Here is a 23167-nt window from a genome sequence, read left to right on the forward strand (position 1 = left end):
TGTTACCTTCATGTGAATGCGAGAACCAAACCAAGGAAATAATTACCTATAACTAGCAGTTTCAATGAGAATATGGAAAATATATTTATTGTAAAGTCTGTAGTACTTCTGAGGACGGTTTGAAACAGAAAATGCGTTGAAATTATTTGGAGAAACTCAAGAGTACAAAAATATAGAGGTGATCATGGATTTGATTGGACTCACTATTTAAAAGGTTTCAAGACAATAGTTATTTTATATATTTAATACAAGGTTTCTTTTCTGTAGTTTAGAATTTAAGGTATGGGTCTATACAGAAACTCAAAAATGATCTACCCTCAGAAATATTCACTGAAAATTGCATAAACTAGTTTCAGTCCTCCTATTACTGGGCTCAACAATAAGATGCTCTGATTTTCTATGTTAAACTATTCAACATGCCTACCAGGAATACAGGCAAGCTTCATAATCCAAAAGCTTATTTCATTTCTTAGATTTGATGATGTAGACTTAACCACTCTGCACAAGCCCTGCATTATTTTTATGAGTAGTTTGGAAAAATCGTCATGGGTAAGAGTTTCTCCTGCGAAGAAAACAGCAGTTAGCAAGTGTGTACAATTCCCATCCACGTACACCACTACAATCCACCGTCGACATGCCAAATACTCATCGGCTTGATGGGAGGAGAGCTGGTATTGGTCATGAAAGAGGTAGAGGCGATGTGAGAGAGGAGAAGAGGGTGAAAAAGAAAAGGAGGTTTTTAAAGAGGTTGGTCTGCTTCAATATCTCTCGCCCAAGAGCTGGTTGGGTGAGATAGCGGAGCAGAGTTGGAAGGTCGATAGGACGCTGGGGCTGGACCTTTTTATAAGATCTACTGATGGTAAATCTTTTTTTATATATTTATTGGAGCTCTGTACATCAAAAAGCTACACCATAAAGACAGATTTCTTTTCTTTTTCTTTTTGGAGAGGTTAAACATGCATCTTCACTGAAGAGATCGCACACATGTGATGCGGCATGCCGTTGAGGCTGCCAACAACGGCTGTAGGAGTTCTCCATAGAGACATCAAACAGGAGAACTTATTAATCAACACGGACACCCTGTAGGTGACGCTAATTGATTTTGTCTGTGACAACTGCTGTATGAATCAGTGTATGACACCTTTAGCGGTTTTTAAAGCTACACTGTGTGATTTTTACCCCCATCTAGCGGTGAAAAGGTATATGACCATCCAATAAATATTAGTTTCTGTTCCTCTCAATTCCGATTTCGTTTTAACTCCTACGGTGGCGAATGTGGTCCAAGATTAACTTGGCTTCCACTCCAACTTTGTCCATGAGTGTTAAATTAATTTAATTTAATCGAAATCGTCTTCCATTGCGATTTCCCCAGCCCGTTCCCACGACCAAGTCGTACGAATTCGACGAATGATTAAAAAGTGGCTAATTCGTAACAATTCATACAACCTCACTCGTGAGAATTAATACGATTTTGCTAAATCGTACATATTTTACGAATTGGCCAATTCGTATGAATTCGTACGAATGACCTACCCCTTACCCCGCCCCTAAACCTAACCATCACGTGGGTTTAGACAAATCGTACGAATTAGTACGAGTGAGGTCGTACGAATTCGCCACTTTTTAATCATGCGTCGAATTCGTACGAATTGGTCGTGAGATAGTGTTGATTTCCCGTATATCTAAATATGTTTAGCGAAAGGTAAAACTTCCGAAATCTCCGTGTAAACAATGCGTGACGTAGACGCGCGTGAGATCACTTCCGGCGTAACGTCTGGAGAAGGTTCAGTTCGGTTCAGTTGGACGTCTGATTCAGATGAGTGCACGTAGCTGTTAACAAGAGGTAAAAACTATATAAATACTGTTCGTTTTTTCACACAAACCGCTCGTTTCGTGTCTTAGGCCATCAGTGTGTACTTACATTCACGAGTCATTAAATCATGTTTAATTTGGACTTCTCTGTGCATGCTCTTTGAGGTGGACCCCCTAAACCTACATTATATGACTGACAGACAAGAACAGTTTGACCGAAAAATGTCAAAATTGAAACTACTGTGGAAACAAAGACACCTACATCTTGGATGCCCTTGGGGTAAGCTAAAACATATCAAAAATTAATTTCAAAGTGAACTATCCCTTTAATGGGTATGTCCCTCTTTGGCTAATGTACTTTCAAGATGGGGGGGCAACATGGCGACCGACATTAGAACCTCTTACCCGTATGTATTTTCAATGGCATATTATACACTCACGAGAATACTTTATTACTGCGAAGTAAATATACATTAATGAGCACATATATTTTTGAAAGAACTAAGTGTTTTTAGCTAAGAATAAACTAAAATAGTTACACAGTGTAGCTTTAAGTTTAAGTTTGGGACTTAAAGGGTTAGTTCACCCAAAAATGTCATTAATGAGTCACCCTCATGTGAAGCCCATAAGACCTCCGTTCATCTTCGGAACACAGTTTAAGATATTTAAGATATTACAAAATATATGATGTATATTTTGTCATCTCATATGAAAACAAAAAACAAACAGCTTGAAGACAACATACTATTTAATTGTTCACATCTGGAATTTCTTCTACTGCAGTGAACAGATGTATAGCTCTCTGGTAAATATATATATATATCACTCGGAATGAAGAAATGAAGAAAGCTTGTATCTTCACAGCAGTCATGACCAGTTTCTACAGGTGTGATGTTGAATCCATTCTCAATGGAGACATTAAAACCTGTTACGGCGATCTGCTCAGCATAGCATGGCAAGAAAGCTATGCAGAGTGGTGGTGAAAGCAGCTCAAAGGATAATAGGCACACATATTAGGACATAATAGGACATTCATTCTAAAAATGTTTCAGCAAAATTGGAAAAATCAGAACTAAGGCCTCTAGTCACCCTGCGCAATCACTTTTCTCCCCTCAGTGGATTCTGGAAAGTGTAAAGGGTCCATCAGCACATGTACATCAAGATTCAAAGACGGCTTCTAACCCAATGCCTTAACGCCCCAGTCATACTTTTCTTTCTGACATTTAAATCTATGACTCTTTCACACTCGTTAAACTTGACCAGTCATATATTATCTTAGCCTATACAGCTTACAGTCTGCACTTCAGTAGGATACTGTTCAACCTCAAGAAGCCCTTCATTTAGCCTATGTTACTTTTACTTTAACGTTTAATTGTATGACTTATGCACACATTTTATACATAAGCATTCTGCTTTTATGTGGTTTTGTTAGTCAATTGTCTGATTTCTGTTTGCCCTGTATGTTCATTTTTACTTGTTGTTGTCTTTATCTGCGAAAATTTCCAAGGATTTAATTGTATAGCCTATGCCATACTCTGTAAAAAACTTAAAATGACTAAAAAACTTTGTCTTTTGATATTTTTAAGTAAAAAGTTATTTGTGGTTGAATCAGTTACCCTTCATTAAAGTGATGCACAACACCGCCATCTAGTGTAGCACAAGACACTTCTTTTTAAATGAAATCTTTGAAAAACAAAGTTCCCAAATGTTGCATTGTATACTCATTTCGAAATTAAACAATTAATACATGCTTTTTTCATACTACCAGTGGTGTATTATTTACCTGAATCTGCTGTGTTTTGACCCGGAAGGTTTTGTATCTCGTTTTTGAGGCTGGCTTCACATACGGGCGCGTCATCATCATATTCGGCAGGACGCATTGTGTTTTTACGTTGTGAAATGCACAGGTGAACAGGCTACGGGTACTTTCGGTGAAACAGGTAGCACACATCCAGAAATGAAAATAACTTATTTCCTCATTAACTTTCTCATCTCTTCTTTGAGCGTTATGGTTGGTTTGTCATTCTCTAAACTCGCCAGGCCAACCATACCGGCGATAGCGCATTACTTTGGGACAAAAGGCAGATACGAGGAAGTGAATCCACATCTATTAGATGACATTTTGTTTGTAAACAGATCGCTACTGGGTCCCCCCTCTCCAGATTACCGTGCCATTCATATGGTGTCGGTGAAACGTCACGGGACACGCTATCCAACCACAAAAAATGTGCAAAAGATTGCGCGACTGTTTGATCTCGTCGTGTCTGAAGCGTCGGGTTCAGAGTCTTGGCTTAATAACATTAAAACATGGAAGATGTGGTACACTGAAGACATGGACGGCAGACTAGTGGAGAAAGGGCGAGATGACCACCGGCATTTGGCTATGAGACTGGCACAGTCATTCCCCACCTTGATTTCTGAGGATCTCCTCCGCGCCAACCGCATTGAGTTCATCACTAGCTCCAAGCACCGCTGTATTGATAGTGTTAAAGCTTTCCAAGAAGGACTTCACAGACTCTGGGATGTTCAGGGTAGGCTAATGTCCTTTCTTTACTAGCTGTTTTGTTGGCTTCTTAAACATTGTTCATGAAAAGTTCATCCAAGTATCATTCCAAACCTGTATGCCTTTCTTTCTTCTGTGAACATAACTAAACCGTTTTGGTGACTTCAATTGTATGGACAGAAAAAACACTGAGACATAAAACATACATATCATCTTTTATGTCCCACAGAAAAAATAAAATCACACAGGTTTAGAATGACATGATGATGGGTTAATGATGACAAAAGAACCACTTTTAAATTCTCTTATAGACTGTGTTTCCAGAACCCCCAATATCCCAAGTTTGCCAGGACCCCATGATACCACACAGGCGTTATATCCTATTTCAAAGCTGAAGCTCAGATTATAACAAACATTTGCATTGGGGACATTTAAAATTGACATGGCGTTTGATTGTTTTACATTTTTAAAAACCTACATTGTTTATTTCCAGGTTCAAATAAGATTTTTTTATTATTATTATTATTCATTGGGATCAGATTTCTATGAGCTCCATCTTGATTGGAAACATCTGAATTCTCAACCACAGCACCTTAAGGTTAAACAGCTGGCATTTAAAGACACTGAAACACAATAAGGGAATGCTTTCCTCAGCACATCTGCCATAAAGTGTCTGTTGTTATCTGCGCATACTATGTAAACAACTTTCCACAAGCTGTGGTTAATGATCCAGCAAGCTTTATTGTTGAAGTAGTGGTCCCTAATCGTTCAACTTTTATTCAACTAACCATACTTCTTGTTTTATAGATATGGATTACCAACACTACGTGGATGATTCACTCATGAGATTCTTTGATCATTGTGAGAGATTTGTTGAAGGTGTTGAGAACAATAAAACAGCTCTGAAGGAGGTAGAACGCTTTAAATATTCGGCAGAAATGGATGCAGTACGGAAGAAAATATCCAACCGCCTTCAGATTCCATTCAATCAAATCACCCCAGGTAATTTTCCTTTTTAAATTACAGTGTACAGTGTCATCTTACTGTTCACTGAAGTTTATTAATGTCAATCTGCAGTCTAAAATAGTCAATAACATAGATCCTTCCTGATATTGATTCATTTTCTTCCAAGATATGGCGGAGGCAGCTTTCTTTTTGTGCTCCTATGAGTTTGCCATCAAGTCAGAGAACTCTCCATGGTGCGATCTGCTGGATGAGTCTGACGCTCAAGTATGTATGTTGGTTGGAAGTTGAAAACTTTCATTTTCAGTGGATATAATGAATGGTATTAGAATTCAAAGTGTAATTCCATGTCAGCTGTGGTGTTGACAACTGGATTTACCTTGGCGACCAAACACATGTTTCTCTTTTGCAGTAACGTGTTTTTGGCCTCTTGTTAGGTCCTGGAGTATAAAAATGACCTGAAACAGTACTGGAAGAGGGGATACGGACATGACATCAACCGTAAATCCAGCTGCCCTCTCTTTCATGATATTTTCAACCGCCTTGATAAGGCTGCTAATGACTACAGGTAAGGAGATTAAAGGAATAGTTCACTTTGAAATTAATTTTTGGTATGTTTTAGCTTACCTTAAGGGCATCCAAGATGTTGGTGTCTTTGTTTCTGCAGTATTGTCAATTTTGATATTTTTAGGTCAAACCGTTGTCTATCAGTTATATAATGCAGGTCTATGGTCACCACCTCAAAGAGCATGCACAGAGAAGTCCAAATTAAACATGATTTAATGACTCATAAATATAAGTACACATTGATGGCCTAAGACACGAAACGAGCGGTTTGTGTGAGAAAACGAACAGTATTTATATGATTTTATCTCTTGTAACCACAACCACGTCAAACGCAGACCGAAGCGCCCGAGCCCTCAGAACACTTGGACGTGGCTGTGGTTACAAGAGGTAAAAACGATATAAATACTGTTCGTTTTCTCACACAAACCGCTCGTTTCGTGTCTTAGGCCATCAATGTGTACTTACATTTACGAGTCTTTAAATCATGTTTCATTTGGACTTCTCTGTGCATGTTCTTTGAGGTGGTGACCATAGACCTGCATTATATGACTGACAGACAACAACGGTTTGACCTAAAAATATCAAAATTAAAAATACTGTGGAAACAAAGACACCTACATCTTGGATGCCCTTGACGCAAACTAAAACATACCAAAAATGAATTTCCCTTTAAGATGTGGACCTGTTTTCAGTCAGTTATGGTGTATTTGTCCACTTACAATACTCCATAAAACATGCTAAAGATGTTTTTGTGTTCACTTGTGTCTCCTGTAATCTGACAGATTCGGAGAGGTAAAAAAGACTGCCACCATTCAGGTTGGTCATGGTGAGACCCTGCTGCCTCTGCTCTCTCTGTTGGCCCTTTTCAAGGATGAGAAACCTCTAACTGCAGAGAATTTTTCTTCGCAGCACAATCGCATGTTCCGCTCTAGTCAGATTGTACCTTATGCTGCGAACTTAGTCTTTGTCCTGTACGAGTGTAGCGATGGACTTAGAGTACAGTTGTTTCTCAATGAGAAGCCCATGACTTTTCCCGGCATGAATCATTCGGCTCCGCTGTATGAAACAGTCAGAAAGCATTACTCGAAGCTCCTTCACGGCTGTGATTTTAATAAGGAATGTGATGTGCCTCAACCAAACCTCAGGAACACTGAATTGTGAGTCAGGTTATTAAATAGTGGATTACAGGGATCAATTACTGTGCACTTGCAATGGCTGTATCTTCACTTTTGATTCTGTGGTTGGAAATCCAAATATTATTTTATTTATTGTACAGGCTTACCAAATTACCAAGGGGTGTACATTTCTGTGTTCTTTCTTTTTGTTTTATTTGCCAAAGTACTAAAGAAATGCAGTGCCAAATAATTTGTAATTTTGTACGTTTTTTTTCTTATTTTAATTAAACGGTTAGGTTTTTATAAAAGTCACTCAGGCAGTCAGGTTATACAAATCTTAAAAATGGATTGCCAATTAAAAAAAGGATTCTGAAATTGGATACCATCACACAATCTAGTCTTGGTTATGATCTGGACCAAACCTTCATTATGTGTTAGTATTAGTAATATCAGGATTATTCTGATTCCAGGGACCAGTTATACCATTTATACCATTTATTTACTTTTGTCGCGTTTTTTAAAAGCTTGCTATGAGCAACAAAAACAAAAAAATATACATGCAACAAGGGAAGCATAGACAGTACTTTTGACTGGTTCAACTCTGATGATTGTGCCAATGTATTTTATATAACGTGATTAAAATAAAACAGCTATTGACAGCTGTTTTGTGGATTATTTTATGGTGCCAAATCTATACTGACAGGTTTAATAAGTCCTAATGTCTACTTCTACATCATTACTGTAACATTTACATGGATCAAGGGTAAAATAAAAGATATAAATGAAAAAAAATCAAAGTTATCCCAATCTTATAAAAGGTTTTGAACGACACATACTTGTTTGATCCAAACAAGATTGGATTTTGTGATCTAATTTGATTTCAGAATCCTTTTTTTCTTTTCTTTTGTGCTAATTTTTAAGATTTTTTCCAATCCAATAAGCGAAATCTGATCAGATTACTTTTGAATAACTGGGAGCAAAAGAAATAAAACTTTTGAAAAAAACATTTATCTTTTGCACTTGATTTATTTAACCATTACAATGACTTTGTCTGACCAGCAAAAATACAACAACCAAACTGCTTCACAACATCCCATAAAACCTTGAAATTGTGACTAGAGTCCCTCTAGTCTTATTCATCAAGACAAACATTCCATGAAACCCCACAATCATCTAAAAATACATAAATTATTAAATTAAAAATTGAATAAGTAATCAAATGGTAAACAACATAAATGATTAATAATTATAAATTATAACGTGAGGGAAGACCATCTAATCCAGGAGATTTTCCTTGATAATTCTTGTACAGCTTTGGTTACTTCTTGAAAGCTTAAAATACACTCCAAATCTTCCTTATGCTCTGGTGTAAGTTTTGGGATTAAGTCAAAAAGTTCAGTTTTACTATCCAAATCAGTCATTTCCATGTCATACAGCTTGGAATAAAAATCAACAACAAATGTACTCATTTCAGATGGATCATGGATCAAACACAGCATTTGTTTCTCTTGACACACTTTTCGTTCTAAATTAAAAAAGAACGTTGTTGGTCCATCAATATCTCTAATATGAGAAAAACGAGCTCTGACAAAAGCTCCCTTTACTTTTTCATGTAATACATTTTCTAACTGTATTTCTTTTTTCACATATAACATTTTGTAATTGATTCTCATGTCTTTCCAACATTTTGTTTTCAATTTCAAGAATCTCACTTTCAAGTTCTTTAATCATATTTTCCATTCTTTTTGAGGAATAACAAGTATACTGTTGGCAGAAAACTTTAATTTGTGTTTTTACAACTTCCCACCACTGTATGACATCTCTAAAATCATGTTTATGCATCTGCCATGTCTGCCAAAATAAATTAAAATTTGCACACACACAAAAAAAAATTATAACGTGAAATGAAACAAAACAACTGTGTTGTTTATCTTCATTTTTTTATGGTTGCTCTGAAATAAATCATCAGATTCTTCAGCTATAAAGCTTATCAATACATTGAAGTAAAACTAATTATTTTATCCTCAAGCCTCAAACAAAAGCAATATATTTAATTTTAATTGTCAATAATTATGTTAGTTGTTTTCTATTGTTTATTTGTTGTGGGATAGATGAGGGATCTGGGGATTTTAAAAAACAATTTTTAAATGGACGGGGATGCTTGTATTCTTTTATGATGCTGTTTTCTGTCTTAAAATCAAAATACAGTGACCCAAGCACTGGCTATTCTATCGCTAGTTCAGTAAATTGAAGTCTAATTTAAAGGTAATCTGGAGTAGATTTTATCTTTTTTCAATCAAAACCAGAACAAAAGTAAGATGGATTACCTGATCCTATATACTTTCTAAACAGAAAAATGTAGTGTAAAATGAATTTGAAAAAGAGAGAGGAAGATTTAACATGATTATTCATGCTGCTCCATCCATGCCGCATGGGCATTTACTGTATAATGCTTAATAACTTTGCATATCTGTAGCCGAGATCAGAACATGGATGCAGAACAACTTCCTGAAGCTAAACGCCTCTAAAACAGAGCTGATGCTGATTGGTACAGTGGTGGCTATTCGTAAGGCTGAGCAGGTTAGTCTGATTGTTGACTCTTTGGATCACTCCAGAGTACCTACATGATCTTATTAGCCCCTATAGCTACTCCATCTGCAAATTCCCTCTTATTACATCAGCCCTTGTGTAGACCATGGGGGAAAGAGCTTTTTCCTACAAATTCCCCCAAGCTATGGAATCTACTTCCTTCTACAATTAAAAGTGTGCCAACGTTGGGACAATTCAAAGGGTTGATTAAGACACACTTGTTCAAAGCTACTTTTTCTTAATTGTTTTATTGCTTGTGTTGTATTTGCTTATTCTATTGAAAAGCACAATATAAATCAATTTATTATTAAGGTTTAACATGATTATCCATGCGCATTTGGGACAACCCAAATACTGACACTTTCTAAAATATGTTGATATTTCAACTTTTCACTCAAATTGTTATGCTGATAATTAAACGATATTATATATTATTTGATTATAAATATGCAAGATACGTAAGAAACGTATATTTGACATCTGACAGGAAGTGTCTTCTATACGTATTGCAGATGAGCAAACACTCTTAAATATAACTCTTCCAGATTTAAACATCACATCAAATAGACTTGTGCTATCTTAACTTTAGTGTATGAATTAAGAATGAACAAGACTACAGTATTCATTAAGCTAAATTAATGTTAATTTCAACATGTTGCCTACTAATATTAAAATCAAAAGTTGTGCTTGTTACCATTAGTTAGCCTAATGCACAAACATGAACAAACAGTGAATGGCTGTATTTATATTAATTACATTAACAAAGATTAATAAATACTATAACAAATGTTTTGTTCATTGTTAGTTAATAACTAATGAAACCATACTGTAAAGTGTTTCTGACATTCCTGTAAAATATTATTCATTATCTGTAGTTAATGTGGTGCATTGTTTTGTTGTTGTTTTTTTTAAATAATGTTTGCTAATATTATTAAAGTTTTCTTTTGTTTTTAGTGGGTCCAAGTGGGTTGGCTGAGATTGAGATGGAAGTTGTCAAACCCAAATCAGAGTAGCAGTAATAACTCGATAATGTTTTTTTCCCCCTTCATGTATCTGTGTTGTAGCTATTACTCCTTGTGTGCTGTGAGTGAGAGAGATGTTGAATCAGTGTAGCCTAGTCAGTGTGTGTGTGTGTGTGTGTGTGTGTGTGTGTGTGTGTGTGTGTGCGTGTGTGTGTGTGTGTGTGTGTCTGTGTGTGTCTGTGTGTAGTCGTGATGGTGACGTGAGCAGCGCACGCTGATCGGTGGGAGGGTTTCAGGAAGAACGCTGAGTGCTACGTGTCCAGTTTATCCTGACTTTCACTAACTTCACTTTCTTTCATTCTGTGTTAGTCCCTAAAGGGTCACATTTTATAGAAAGCTCTGACCAGCGTTTTCGCGTTGTGACATCATGTCTGGGTTGAAAAAACAGAGAACGGTACGTTTGCTGAAGTTCTATTTGTTTCTTTCTCGCTTAAGTTTAAAAAGTTGCTTCGATACGAAGAACGAAATTTCAACAGACTTTAAAAACATACCAGAAGTCTTTTGTATTATCAGTATCAGTTTAAAACAGTTTCTTTTGAAAGGCTTTACGCTACAAAGAGTTGCTCGCGAGCCGTGTAACTTAGGGAACTTGGATAAATTGGGATTGACAGTCTGTCTTTCACTTTAAATAACACGAGTGTTTACTTTTGACAGGATATTGAAAATATTTTGTGATGTGGCAGGATGTTATGATTCAGGTTTATCCACTTGTCTAGATTTGGCATTGCTTAAATTCATTTGAATGGCTGAAGTGTTTTCTGGTTCTGCAATATAACCACACAAATCACATCTAAGATTAATGTTATTTGAAACAGTTGGCCAGATTTAGCATATCCTCAGTGAGTCAAAGGGACACTGTGTACCAATGGGAATTAACAAACCCCAGGGTTACTTGCATCAAGCTGGGATTTCCTATGTATCCAAGGAGCCTGGGTAGAAAGAGGGTGAGAGAGAGATGGCTCTCATCCAACTGGCCTCCTCTCCATGGTCCTGCATGAATGGACCTTTTTGTTTCTTCATTTCTCTTTCGAAGCCACTCCCTCTTCAGTTCTGAAGTTTGAAGTTAAAGGAGTAGTTCACATTTATTTGCTGATAATTTACTCACCGCCATGTCATCCAAGATGTCCACGTATTTCGTTCTCCAGTCGAAAAGAAATTAAGTTTTTTGATGAAAACATTCCAGTATTTTCTCCTTATAATGGACTTCAATGGGAACCAAACGGTTCAAGGTCCAAATGAGAGTTTCATTGCAGCTTCAAAGGGCTTTAAACAACTCCAGACGATGAATAAGGGTCTTATCTAGAGAAACGATCAATCATTTAAAAAATAAGTAAAAAAAGTTTAAGTTTTGTAAGCACAAATGCTCGCCTTGCTCTGTTTCTGTGATGAGCGTTTGTGACTCTCCTGTTAAAAATCAAAATGAACAAATCTTTTTTCGAGTCATGACTTTCATTGACAATTGACAATGACAATTCATCGTCTGGTGTCGTTTAAAGCCCTTTGAAGCTGCACTGAAACTCTCATTTGGACCTTGAACCGTTTGGTTCCCAATGAAGTCCATTATATTGAGAAAATCCTGGAATGTTTTCATTAAAAAACGTAATTTCTTTTCGACTGAAGAAAGAAAGACATGGAAATCTTGGATGACATGGGGGTGAGTAAATTATCAGCAAAAGTTTTTTTTAAAAGTGAACTACTCCTTTAAAACGTAATAATAGAAGTTAAAATTAAAGGGACCACTTGTTCAAAAATAAACATTAATTGTATGTCAAAAAATATTTTGAAGAATATTGGTAACCAAACAGTTTTGGTGAACATTAACTTCTATTGTATGGACAAAAAAACATATAGAATATTTTCTTTTAGGGTTGTAATAGCATGAAGGTGAGTAAATGATGACAGAATTTGTATTTTGGGTTTACTATCCCCATAAACACTTTTGTGAATCTGACCCATTGTCCCTATAACAACACACTGCCGTTATCGGTAAAGATGGAAATTGTTCTCAATCTTACTTTTCACATCATGTATATTGTGTATATCACTTTAGGACGTGCAGAGGGCAACCAATGTTGTTTACCAGGCTCACCATGTGAGTAGAAGCAAGCGTGGCCAAGTGGTTGGGACCCGAGCTGGATTTCGTGGATGTACTGTTTGGCTGACAGGTGGGAATTTCTCCTGTGAGACTTCCTGGAGAAAATTAGATGGATCAAATTAAAAGGAGAGTTCACTCAAAAATGAAAATTCATCATTAACTCCTCATGTTCAGACCTGTATGACTTCCTTTTTCTTCTGGAACAGAGATGTTAGGTTGAATGATCAGTTACTATTCACATAAAACATTGCATATTTTATTTCCATACAAAGGTGGAGAGGGTAGCTCTATTCTACATTTTTGTTTTGCTACAGGGCTGTCTGGTGCTGGAAAGACTACAATTGGATTTGCTTTGGAGGAATATCTAGTTTCCCACGGCATTCCTTGCTACTCGCTCGATGGTGACAACATTCGACATGGCTTGAATAAGAACTTGGGCTTCACAGCCACAGACAGAGAAGAGAACATTCGACGTATTGCTGAGGTCGCCAAACTGTTTGCGGATGCCGGACTGGTTTGCATCACTAGTTTCATTTCTCCATTTACAAAGGTTTGGTGACATTCAGTGATATCAGAGGTTCCCAAATTATATGACATTTGTTAATCATTTCTGCAGCACAATGCATTAAGAGGATGATTTTACGTGTGCTCACAACAGGATCGAAACGATGCCAGGAAGATTCATGAGACTGCTGGTCTGCCATTCTTTGAGGTGTTTATAAATGCCTCACTGGAGGTGTGTGAGAGCAGAGATGTCAAAGGACTTTATAAAAAGGCCCGTGCTGGAGAGATTAAAGGTATTTTGTTCAGGAAAATAAATCTATAAATTAGGGCTGTGCAAAAATTAATTGCGATTAATCGCATCCAAAATAAAAGTCTGTGTTTACATAATATATTTGTGTGTGCTGTATATAATAATTTTGTATATATAAATACACACACATGCATGTATATGTTTAAGAAAATGTGTTATTCATATATAAAATATTTATATTTATATAATATAGATTATGTATTTATATATATATATATACAAAATTTAAGCGCAAATAATTCTTAAATATATACATGCATGCATAGGTATTTATATATACAAAATAATTACATACAGCACACACAAATATATTATGTAAACACAGACTTTTATTTTGGATGCGATTAATCGTAATTAATTTTTGCACAGCCCTACTATAAATACATGGGTTATAGCTGTCTCGTCATATTTATCTCAGATAGAAAGATATTTTAACATTTGAAATCATTTCACAGTAATTTTCTTACTGAAAAAGGGATACCTTTTCTTACCTGAAAGGGATAGTTCACCCAAAAATGAAAATTCTATCATCATTTACAAACCTGTATTAATTTCTTTTTTCTCCTGAACACAAAAGAATATACTAAAAGAAGAACACTTTTGTGTTCAGCAGAAGAATGAAATTCATACAGGTTTGGAACTACTTGAGGGTGAGTATATGATGACAGAATTTAGTTTTTGGGTGAACTATAATTTGGAGCAATCATTTACCAATAGGGGTGTAACAATACCCTCATGTCACGATACTGAAGTCACAATGCGATGTTATTGCAATCCTACAATACATATGGTAATAGGCAGTGTTGGGAAAGTTCACTTTCTACGTGAACTAGTTCAAAGTTCAGTTCACACATTTCAGTTCAGTTCATAGTTCTTTTTTCCCTTATGTTGCGAGCTTTTTTTTTTGTTGCCACAGCCCATATACAACCATAGACAACAATTATTTTATCGAGTTTGCACAGAATGTAATATTTTTCCCATCCTCACAGACCTCATCATAAAATTTGTTTAAATGATCATACGACGCCTCCTCGCTCGCTGCTTATTGACGGCATCCGTGGTGCGACACTGGTGTCTTGTGTTGCCAGATAATATGGCCTGTGTTGCCATATTAAGGCCTGTTTACTCGTGTTGTTTCCGGGTTTTCGCCTGGAAGGCTGTGTAGAAATCTGGCACCCTATTGTACGAAGTTAAACTGAGCGTGCGTTCACAGACACCAGAATGAACGCGTTCATCAGGCAGTAATACAGTACGTTCAGTTCACATTTGCCCAAAATATGAATGGCACAACACGTTCAGGCACAACACTGGTAATAGGTTAACAAAAAATGTACTGTTGATTAAAATGTTAAATTTGATATTACATTGTGGGTTTAAAGGAGTAGTTCACTTTTAAAAAACCTTTGCTGATAATTTACTCACCCCCATGTCATCCAAGATGTCCATGTCTTTCTTTCTTCAGTCGAAAAGAAATGAAGGTTTTTGATGAAAACATTCCAGGATTTTCTCCATATAATGGAGTTCACTGGGTACCAGACAGTTCAAGGTCCAAATGAGTTTCAGTGTTGCTTCAAAGGGCTTTAAACGACACCAGACGATGAAAAATGGTCTTATCTAGCGAAACGATCGGTCATTTAAAAAATAAACGGACTCATCAAAATGAACGAATCTTTTTTCGAGTCATTTTGATGAACGAGTTCGAACAGGAGAGTCACGAATGTGCATCACAGAACAGAGCAAGGCGAGCATTTGTGCTTATAAAGCTTAAACTTTTTTATTTATTTTTGAAATGAGCGATCGTTTCTCTAGATAAGACCCTTATTCATCGTCTGGTGTCGTTTAAAGCCCTTTGAAGCTGCAATGAAACTCTCATTTGGACTTTGAACCGTTTGGTTCCCAATGAAGTGCATTATATGGAGAAAATCCTGGAATGTTTTCATCAAAAAACTTAATATATTTTTGCCTGAAGAAAGAAAGACATGGACATCTTGGATGCCATGGGGGTGAGTAAATTATCAGCTAAAGTTTTTTTTTAAAGTGAACTACTCCTTTAAATTAATAGGCTTGGACTTGCTTGTAACCCAAGGACAATGGTGACACCAGAATAACAATTTTCATGATTCTGGAGCTTACTGAGTTATTATAGATGAATATGCTAGCATGCTTTCACTGACTAGATATATTTAAAATAATGTCGGCCACTTTTTTCTACTGGTAACATCAGACATTTGGCATTATAAGGACCCACAAATATTCCCCCATTGTATTATTATACATTATAATCAACATTATAGATAGTAGTTCAATGTAGTACTTGCATTAAAACTCTGAAAACTTGAATTTTTTTCTCACACAGTAATTTTTATTTTGGGGGGACTATCCACGATACGTATTGTTGGATATATTATTGTTACACCCCTATTTACCAATAATGTGATTAAATTGAGAGTATCTAGAAAATGTTTCAACTACATTTTGCTTCACGTAGGTTTTACAGGAATAGACTCTGACTATGAGAAACCTGAAGCCCCTGAGCTGGTGTTGAAGACCGGAGAGCTCACTGTCAATGACTGCATTCTTCAGCTAGTGGATCTCTTGAAGGAACAGGTGGGTCAGTCTTTAATTTCAGGTCATTAAACAGATAATGTGTTTTGTCAGTTGTCCCTTTCTTTGTGCCAGCTGACAGACTGTCAGTATTCTCTCGAGAGACGTTAAAACGCCACTGACCAGATGATCTGTTCTCACAGGATATTGTTCCCACTGGTGTGACAGAGGAAGTGAATGAGCTCTTTGTTCCTGAAAACAAGCTGGACCTGGTGCTGAGTGATGCCAATATACTCCCCACTGTAACCATCACGGAGGTAATGCAACATACTACTGCTGTGGAAATCAACTGCCATGCTTGTTACACCACAGGCATTTCCTCACAGTTCAGTTAACTGAGAGCTTTTCACTGTAACTCGGTGTTTCCAAACCCAAATCTACTGCATAATTTACGTTCTGCAAGAGCTACTGAAGTAACTACTGTAGAAAAAAATGAACTGCCGTAATTCATAGTTGTTATTTTGTGGCAAACTGTGGTTCTTGTCATGAGATGGAATGAAAGTGCTGTTTGTGTGTTTCTCGTTGGTCTTGTAGCTGGATTTGCAGTGGGTGCAGGTTCTGGCTGAGGGGTGGGCGACTCCACTGAGAGGATTCATGAGGGAGAGAGAATTCCTGCAAGTCTTGCACTTTGGAACTTTACTTGATGGTATTGTATATACAGTATTTCAAAGAAATGTTTTTAAATAACAAATTCAACTTATATATGAAGAGTTCAGATGCAAAAGCCTCTAAATGCCATTTGAAATTTTCTTCTTTAATGATGATTTTTATCAAACTTGTATATTTAAGTTCAGTAATTTCACTTAAATAACAATTAATAGGTAATTATCATTGCCATTTAAGTGAAATCACTGAACTTAAATATACACGTTTGATAAAAATGATCATTCTAGAAGAAAATTCCAAATGGCACTTAGAGGCTTTTGCATCTGAACTCTTCATATTTACACGTGTGTGTGCGTGTGAATATGTAAATGTATATAATTATAATACACACAAACACACACATACTTACTTGCATAAACTTACTTTTAAGACATTTATAAAATTACAAAATATTTCTATTTTAAATAAATTAGGGCTGTGCAACGATTGACCGCAATTAATCGCATTCAAAATAAAAGTTTGTCTTTACATGATGTGTGTGTGTACCCTGTATAATTATACTGTTTATACAAATACACACATATGCATTTTTATATTTAAGAAATATTTGCCTGTACTAGGCATATTTATAATATATATATATATATGAAGAGTTCAGATGCAAAAGCCTCTAAATGCCATTTGAAATTTTCTTCTTTAATGATGATTTTTATCAAACTTGTATATTTAAGTTCAGTAATTTCACTTAAATGGCAATGATAATTACCTATTAATTGTTATTTAAGTGAAATTACTGAACTTAAATATACAAGTTTGATAAAAATCAACATTAAAGAAGAAAATTTCAAATGGCATTTAGAGGCTTTTGCATCTGAACTCTTCATATATACAGTATATATATATATATATATATATATATATATACTGTATATTAGAGCCCGACCGATAAAGGATTTTGAAGGCCGATACGGATACAAAAATATTTTATATTCCGATATATCGGCCGATATTTTTTTTTATTAAATATTGTCGGATTTCACACACGTGTAAAAGAAAAGCTAACTTTTCTGCACAAGATACGTTTGATACTTTTTCTCTATGTCTAAATGTTCACTCCTCGCAAGTATAACTTACATTTTACAATGCAGGGACATGCTAGTTATAAATACAGTAATAATTACTTTATTTAGGCAGAAAAAGTTCATTGTGGTTTCCAAGCTCATTAATGTTAACGTTAGCGGCCTTCCACTGATGATAGTGGCATTAGCTAGCTTTGTGGTTAGCTAGTCTATGATGAGCCATAATTTAGCAATAGATAACATCATACTGCAAATTGTAAAACATACATTTTCAATATAACAGGCCAAGGAGAGATGATTGAAGTGTGTTTCGTCCGTTTTTATTTTATTTTTTAAATATTCAATTATCGGCCATTATAACTGCCGATACCGATATTATGGAAAATGCCTAATATCGGCCGATATATCGGTCTGGCTCTAATTTATATATATATATATATTTATAACACAGTATAATATTTATACTAGGGCTGTCAGTTAAACGCATTATTAACAGCGTTAACGCAAACCCATTTTAATGGCGCATTTTTTTTATCGTGTGATTAACTTTTTGGCCTAGCAAACTTTGTAGTTTTCTTTCACATGCTTTTGCAACAGGACGCGGCATGCGTGGCACTGCGCTATGAAACGCGTTCATTTCAATGGTTTGCGCCGCGCGAGGACGTTTTGTGGCTTCGTCGACCAAAGCGCAAGCGGATCTAGCCAGACCGGAAACAAAACAACAAGCATGCCGCACACACTCGTTTGGGCTTGCGAGTCGGCCAAATAGTAGGTTAACGTTATGTTTTGAGTAAATGATGAGCGCGAGACCCCAAAATGGATGCCAATAAGATTCTGAATGGAAAGTTTACTTTTCCATTCAGACCAAAGTGATCTGTGTTTTGTCGTTATTAACGGAGCTATCATCATCGTAGCACGTCCAGTCTGAAAAACCACTTGATGATGGCCAAGCACACACACTCACACACACAGCTGATGCAAATTCTCCACCCCCTCGTCAATATCAGGACCTCGTCAGTATTTCTTTCACCCTTTTATTGATGGACAGTGTTACATTGTGTGAGATTGTTTGCTCCAAGTGAGAATTTTTTATTTTGAATTTTAACACAGTATATGCCAATGTTGTTTTCAATAAAAAACATTTGCACAAAGCAAGCCGATCCACTTTTCCATGTTGATAATAGCATTAAAATGAGAAGAAATAATGGGACAAAAAGAAATCAAGAGACATTTAGAATGGATAAAAATGTGTGATTAATTGCGTGTTAACTATGACATTAATGCGATTAATCGCGATTAAATATTTTAATCGTTTGACAGCACTTGTTTATACATAATTTATATTATATATACATATAAATGACACAAAATAATTATACAATATATGTATAGTTATATAATGTAATTGCCTTTTAAAACATAAATGCATCACAGTGCACAATGTTTTTTATTGACAAATTTGTTAAGGCTATTGATAATTTGGTTTAGAGAATGGTATTTAGTGTGTTAGCAATTCAGAAAAACTGTGATACTTCACAATATTACTGTTTTTACTGTATTTTTGTTTAAATAAATACAGCCTCACAGTGACCATGAGGCTTCTTGCAAAAAAAAAAAAAAAAAAATCTTTCCGGTCCCAAACTTTTGAACGGTAGTTTATTTAATATTGAATATTAATTTAATAATAATATAAATCTAATTAGTAATATTTTATAATTTACATTTACCTAGTTATTCAGTTTGCATTTTTAGTTAATGTAATAATATCCAACATTATTAAGTAATAATTATAAAAATAGTAATATTAATAATCTTTCATGTTTAGGTGGGATCATCAACTTGTCTGTTCCCATTGTGCTGCCTGTATCCAAGGAGGACAAGGAGAGGCTGGACGGTTACACTGCTTTTGCCCTGGAGTTCAAAGGTCAAAAAGTGGCAATCATGCGCAACCCTGAGTTTTATGAGCATCGTAAGGAAGAGAGATGTGCAAGGCAGTGGGGGACAACATGTCCGCAACATCCGTACATTAAGGTGAGAGGACACATCTCTGTGACATTGCTTTTAAAACAGTTGTATATTATACTTCCTAGTACAGTCAGCCAATCAAATGGCAACATTTATCCTTTGCACAGATGGTAATGGAGAGTGGTGATTGGCTGGCTGGTGGAGACCTGGAGGTGTTTGAGAGACTTAGGTGGAATGACGGTCTTGACCAGTACCGTCTCACTCCACGGGAACTAAGACAGAAATTTAAAGAAATGAGAGCAGGTAAAAGCGAAACATGGTTTCTTCCCATAAGTATTTGCCAGTGCAGCAAAACCCTCTGCAATTGTGTCTTTTCCCCACAGATGCCATTTTTGCATTCCAGCTGCGTAATCCTGTGCACAATGGCCATGCGCTCCTGATGCAGGACACTAAGCGCCGTCTGCTCGACCGAGGCTACAAGAAGCCCGTGCTGCTTCTGCACCCTCTGGGTGGCTGGACGAAAGAGGACGACGTGCCGCTGGACTGGCGCATGAGACAGCATGCTGCTGTGCTAGAGGAAGGAGTCCTGGATCCAGAAAATACAATTGTGGCCATTTTCCCCTCACCCATGATGTATGCTGGGCCCACAGAGGTCAGACACTTCCTGAGCGTGATACACTGAAACAAATAAGAGGCTGTTTAAAGCAAATGATTTAATTTGTGAGTCAAGTCAATTATAAACAGGGCAACAATTCTAAATGTTCTTATAGGTACAGTGGCATTGTCGGGCCAGGATGATCGCGGGTGCCAACTTTTACATTGTAGGGCGAGACCCAGCAGGTATGCCCCACCCGGAGACAAAGAAGGACCTGTATGAGCCCACACATGGTGGGAAAGTGCTGACCATGGCACCAGGCCTCACCTCTCTTGAGATTATTCCCTTCAGAGTTGCTGCATACAACAGAGTTAAGAAGGCCATGGACTTCTATGACAAGGAAAGGTGTGTACATATTTCATTTTCATATTATTATATTATAATATATATATTATGGGTGTGAATAGTTTAAATTTGCCATAATATATATATTTATACATTGAACCCCCAAATTATGGCCAAAAGCCATAATTCTTACAACAACTTTAATTTAACCTACAATAATATTTGGTTACACATTGTAATTATATATTTAAGTACTGAGTTAAATGAATTAAAGGAGTAGTTCACTTTTAATAAAACTTTTGCTGATAATTTACTCACTCCCATGTCATCCAAGATGTCCATGTCATTCTTTCTTCAGTCGAAAAGAAATTAAGGTTTTTGATGAAAACATTCCAGGATTTTTCTCCATATAATGCACGTCAATGGGAACCAAATGGACAGTTTCACAGCCACAGAAAAGACAGTTTCAGTGCAAACTGTTCAAAGGGCTTTAAACGATTCCAGACGATGAATAAGGGTCTTATCAAGCGAAACGATCGCTCATTTAAAAATAAATAACAAAGTTTAAGTTTTATAAGCTCAATTGGTCGCCTTGCTCTGGTCTGTGACGCGCGTTCATGACTCTCCTGTTCAAACTCTTTCATCAAAATGAACGAATCTTTTTTTTGTGTCATTTGGTTGATTCAACTAACGAAATGAACGAATTGAATCGGAAAAAAAATTGTTCATTTTGATGAACAAGTTCGAATAGGAGAGTCACGAACGCGCATCACAGAACAGAGCAAGGCGACCATTTGAGCTTATAAAACTTAAACTTTGTTATTTATTTTTTAAATGAGCGATCATTTTGCTTGATAAGACCCTTATTCATCGTCTGAAATCATTTAAAGCCCTTTTCCATGCACTTAAACTGTCTTTTGGACCAATTAAACCTTTTGGTTACCAGTAAAGTCCATTATATAGAGAAAATCCTGGAGTGTTTTCATCAAAAACCTTAATTTCTTTTCGACTGAAGAAAGAAAAACATGGACATCTTGGATGACATGGGGGTGAGTAAATTATCAGCAAAAGTTTTTTTTTTTTAAAAGTGAACTACTCCATTTACAACAATGAATTAATTAGTAACTTGTATTTATGCATAATATACTCTGGATGTATAACATAATATACTATTATAGCAAGTACTTGTAACATGTAGCAAATACACTGTAATATAAAATGTTACTCGGTCATCACATAAACCCATTATAAAGACTGGCGCATTTAGCTTTATTTTAGTTTAAATAGTTTATTAAAAGTGACATCTAATAACGTTCCTCTGTCATGTCGCTTAACTGCTCTACGTTTCATTCATTTTGAACTTTGTGCATTATTGTTCATAAGAATAAGTATTAAAATCACTGCACTATTGATATTTATAGACAGCTGATGTGTATAAGTCAGCAACTTTTCTGTTTTTCAGACATGGTGAATTTGAGTTCATCTCAGGGACCAAAATGAGGAGCCTTGCCCGCAGCGGAGAGAACCCCCCTGATGGTTTCATGGCCCCCAAAGCATGGAAAGTCCTAGTTGAGTACTATAGTTCTCTGCAGAAGGACCAGTGAACACAAGACATACAGTCAAGTTTATAGAAAGGTGCATTATATACTACAATCCTACATTTTTTTTATTTAGAATGTACCACATTTTTAGATAAATGCTATCTATATGTATCCCCTGCAAATTTCTTTAAAATAACGTATATTTTGTTCCTGAGATCACCCAGTATGAAAGCATAGAAGGATCAAACTACACAGCTACTGCTGTTTAAAATGTGTTCTATACATAGTCTGATCAAAGTATGCCTGGCAGCAATGGGACCAATACTTTGCCTACCTCAACTGGAATTTTATTCGGATAAGCGCTTGTCTTGGCAGTATTTCCACCGGTAGAGAACCTCTTGTTCTCATTGTATACACAGGTTCGATTTTAATTCTTTGTAAGAATTTAAAAACATTCAGTACTGGCAGTAGAGTATAACCACAGTATTGTCTTGCACTTCAATCTCTTTTTACTTCCATGTGCCTTAATGTAAAATGACATTACTGTCATATTCCCAAATGAACAAGTTACTGTAAAGAGTGATGTATGAATGTGAAAGATTTTGTGCTGAATGCAAAAACATGAAACTCTTGAGGAATCCAGTGTGAAGGAACAAGAGCATATTTATTGTCTTGCCATTTTGTTATTGGACCAACCTAAACATATTTATTGTCTTACAGGAAATGTATGGACTTGCGAGATTTACACTTTGTAATTTCTTACAAAATTTGATACAATGTGCATCGGGCAGTAATTCCAATAAACATAATTAAAAGAATAGGATGTTCATCCAATTCTTGTACACTGTCAACAAAACATTTAAAATATATTTTGACTTCAAAACACATTTAAATTAGCTCGAGTAATGTACTATTTTGGATTAAGAAACCTAATAACTTAAAAATACCCGTA

At 36.0% G+C, this 23167-nt stretch overlaps 2 protein-coding genes across 2 annotated transcripts; both read left to right on the top strand.

Annotated features, from left to right (window-relative positions):
* The first annotated feature begins 3634 nt into the window (after window positions 1–3634).
* Window positions 3635–7268, top strand: minpp1b (multiple inositol-polyphosphate phosphatase 1b). Its single transcript, XM_039688327.2, has 5 exons — window positions 3635–4343; window positions 5123–5317; window positions 5448–5545; window positions 5716–5846; window positions 6628–7268. The coding sequence occupies exons 1-5, from the start codon at window positions 3770–3772 to the stop codon at window positions 7004–7006; spliced, it is 1377 nt and encodes a 458-aa protein (XP_039544261.2). The 5' UTR covers window positions 3635–3769; the 3' UTR covers window positions 7007–7268.
* A 3529-nt stretch (window positions 7269–10797) lies between these two features.
* Window positions 10798–23033, top strand: papss2b (3'-phosphoadenosine 5'-phosphosulfate synthase 2b). Its single transcript, XM_039688041.2, has 12 exons — window positions 10798–10965; window positions 12622–12736; window positions 12981–13216; window positions 13325–13463; window positions 15969–16087; window positions 16228–16341; window positions 16619–16730; window positions 19595–19800; window positions 19902–20037; window positions 20118–20386; window positions 20505–20734; window positions 22137–23033. The coding sequence occupies exons 1-12, from the start codon at window positions 10939–10941 to the stop codon at window positions 22276–22278; spliced, it is 1845 nt and encodes a 614-aa protein (XP_039543975.1). The 5' UTR covers window positions 10798–10938; the 3' UTR covers window positions 22279–23033.
* Window positions 23034–23167: the final 134 nt, after the last annotated feature.

The sequence above is a fragment of the Pimephales promelas genome, chromosome 17 (assembly GCF_988280905.1).
Source record: "Pimephales promelas chromosome 17, fPimPro1.hap1.1, whole genome shotgun sequence".
Classification (NCBI taxonomy): Eukaryota; Metazoa; Chordata; class Actinopteri; order Cypriniformes; family Leuciscidae; genus Pimephales; species Pimephales promelas.

Coding starts and splice junctions, on each gene's coding strand:
- papss2b (XM_039688041.2), top strand. CDS start 10,939: ATGTCTGGGTTGAAAAAACAGAGAACG. Junction 16,342..16,618: donor CCACTGTAACCATCACGGAG/GTAATGCAACAT, acceptor TTGGTCTTGTAG/CTGGATTTGCAGTGGGTGCA. Junction 20,387..20,504: donor TGTATGCTGGGCCCACAGAG/GTCAGACACTTC, acceptor ATGTTCTTATAG/GTACAGTGGCATTGTCGGGC.
- minpp1b (XM_039688327.2), top strand. CDS start 3,770: ATGAAAATAACTTATTTCCTCATTAACTTTCTCATCTCTTCTTTGAGC. Junction 5,318..5,447: donor ATTCAATCAAATCACCCCAG/GTAATTTTCCTT, acceptor TTTTCTTCCAAG/ATATGGCGGAGGCAGCTTTC. Junction 5,546..5,715: donor TGGATGAGTCTGACGCTCAA/GTATGTATGTTG, acceptor GCCTCTTGTTAG/GTCCTGGAGTATAAAAATGA.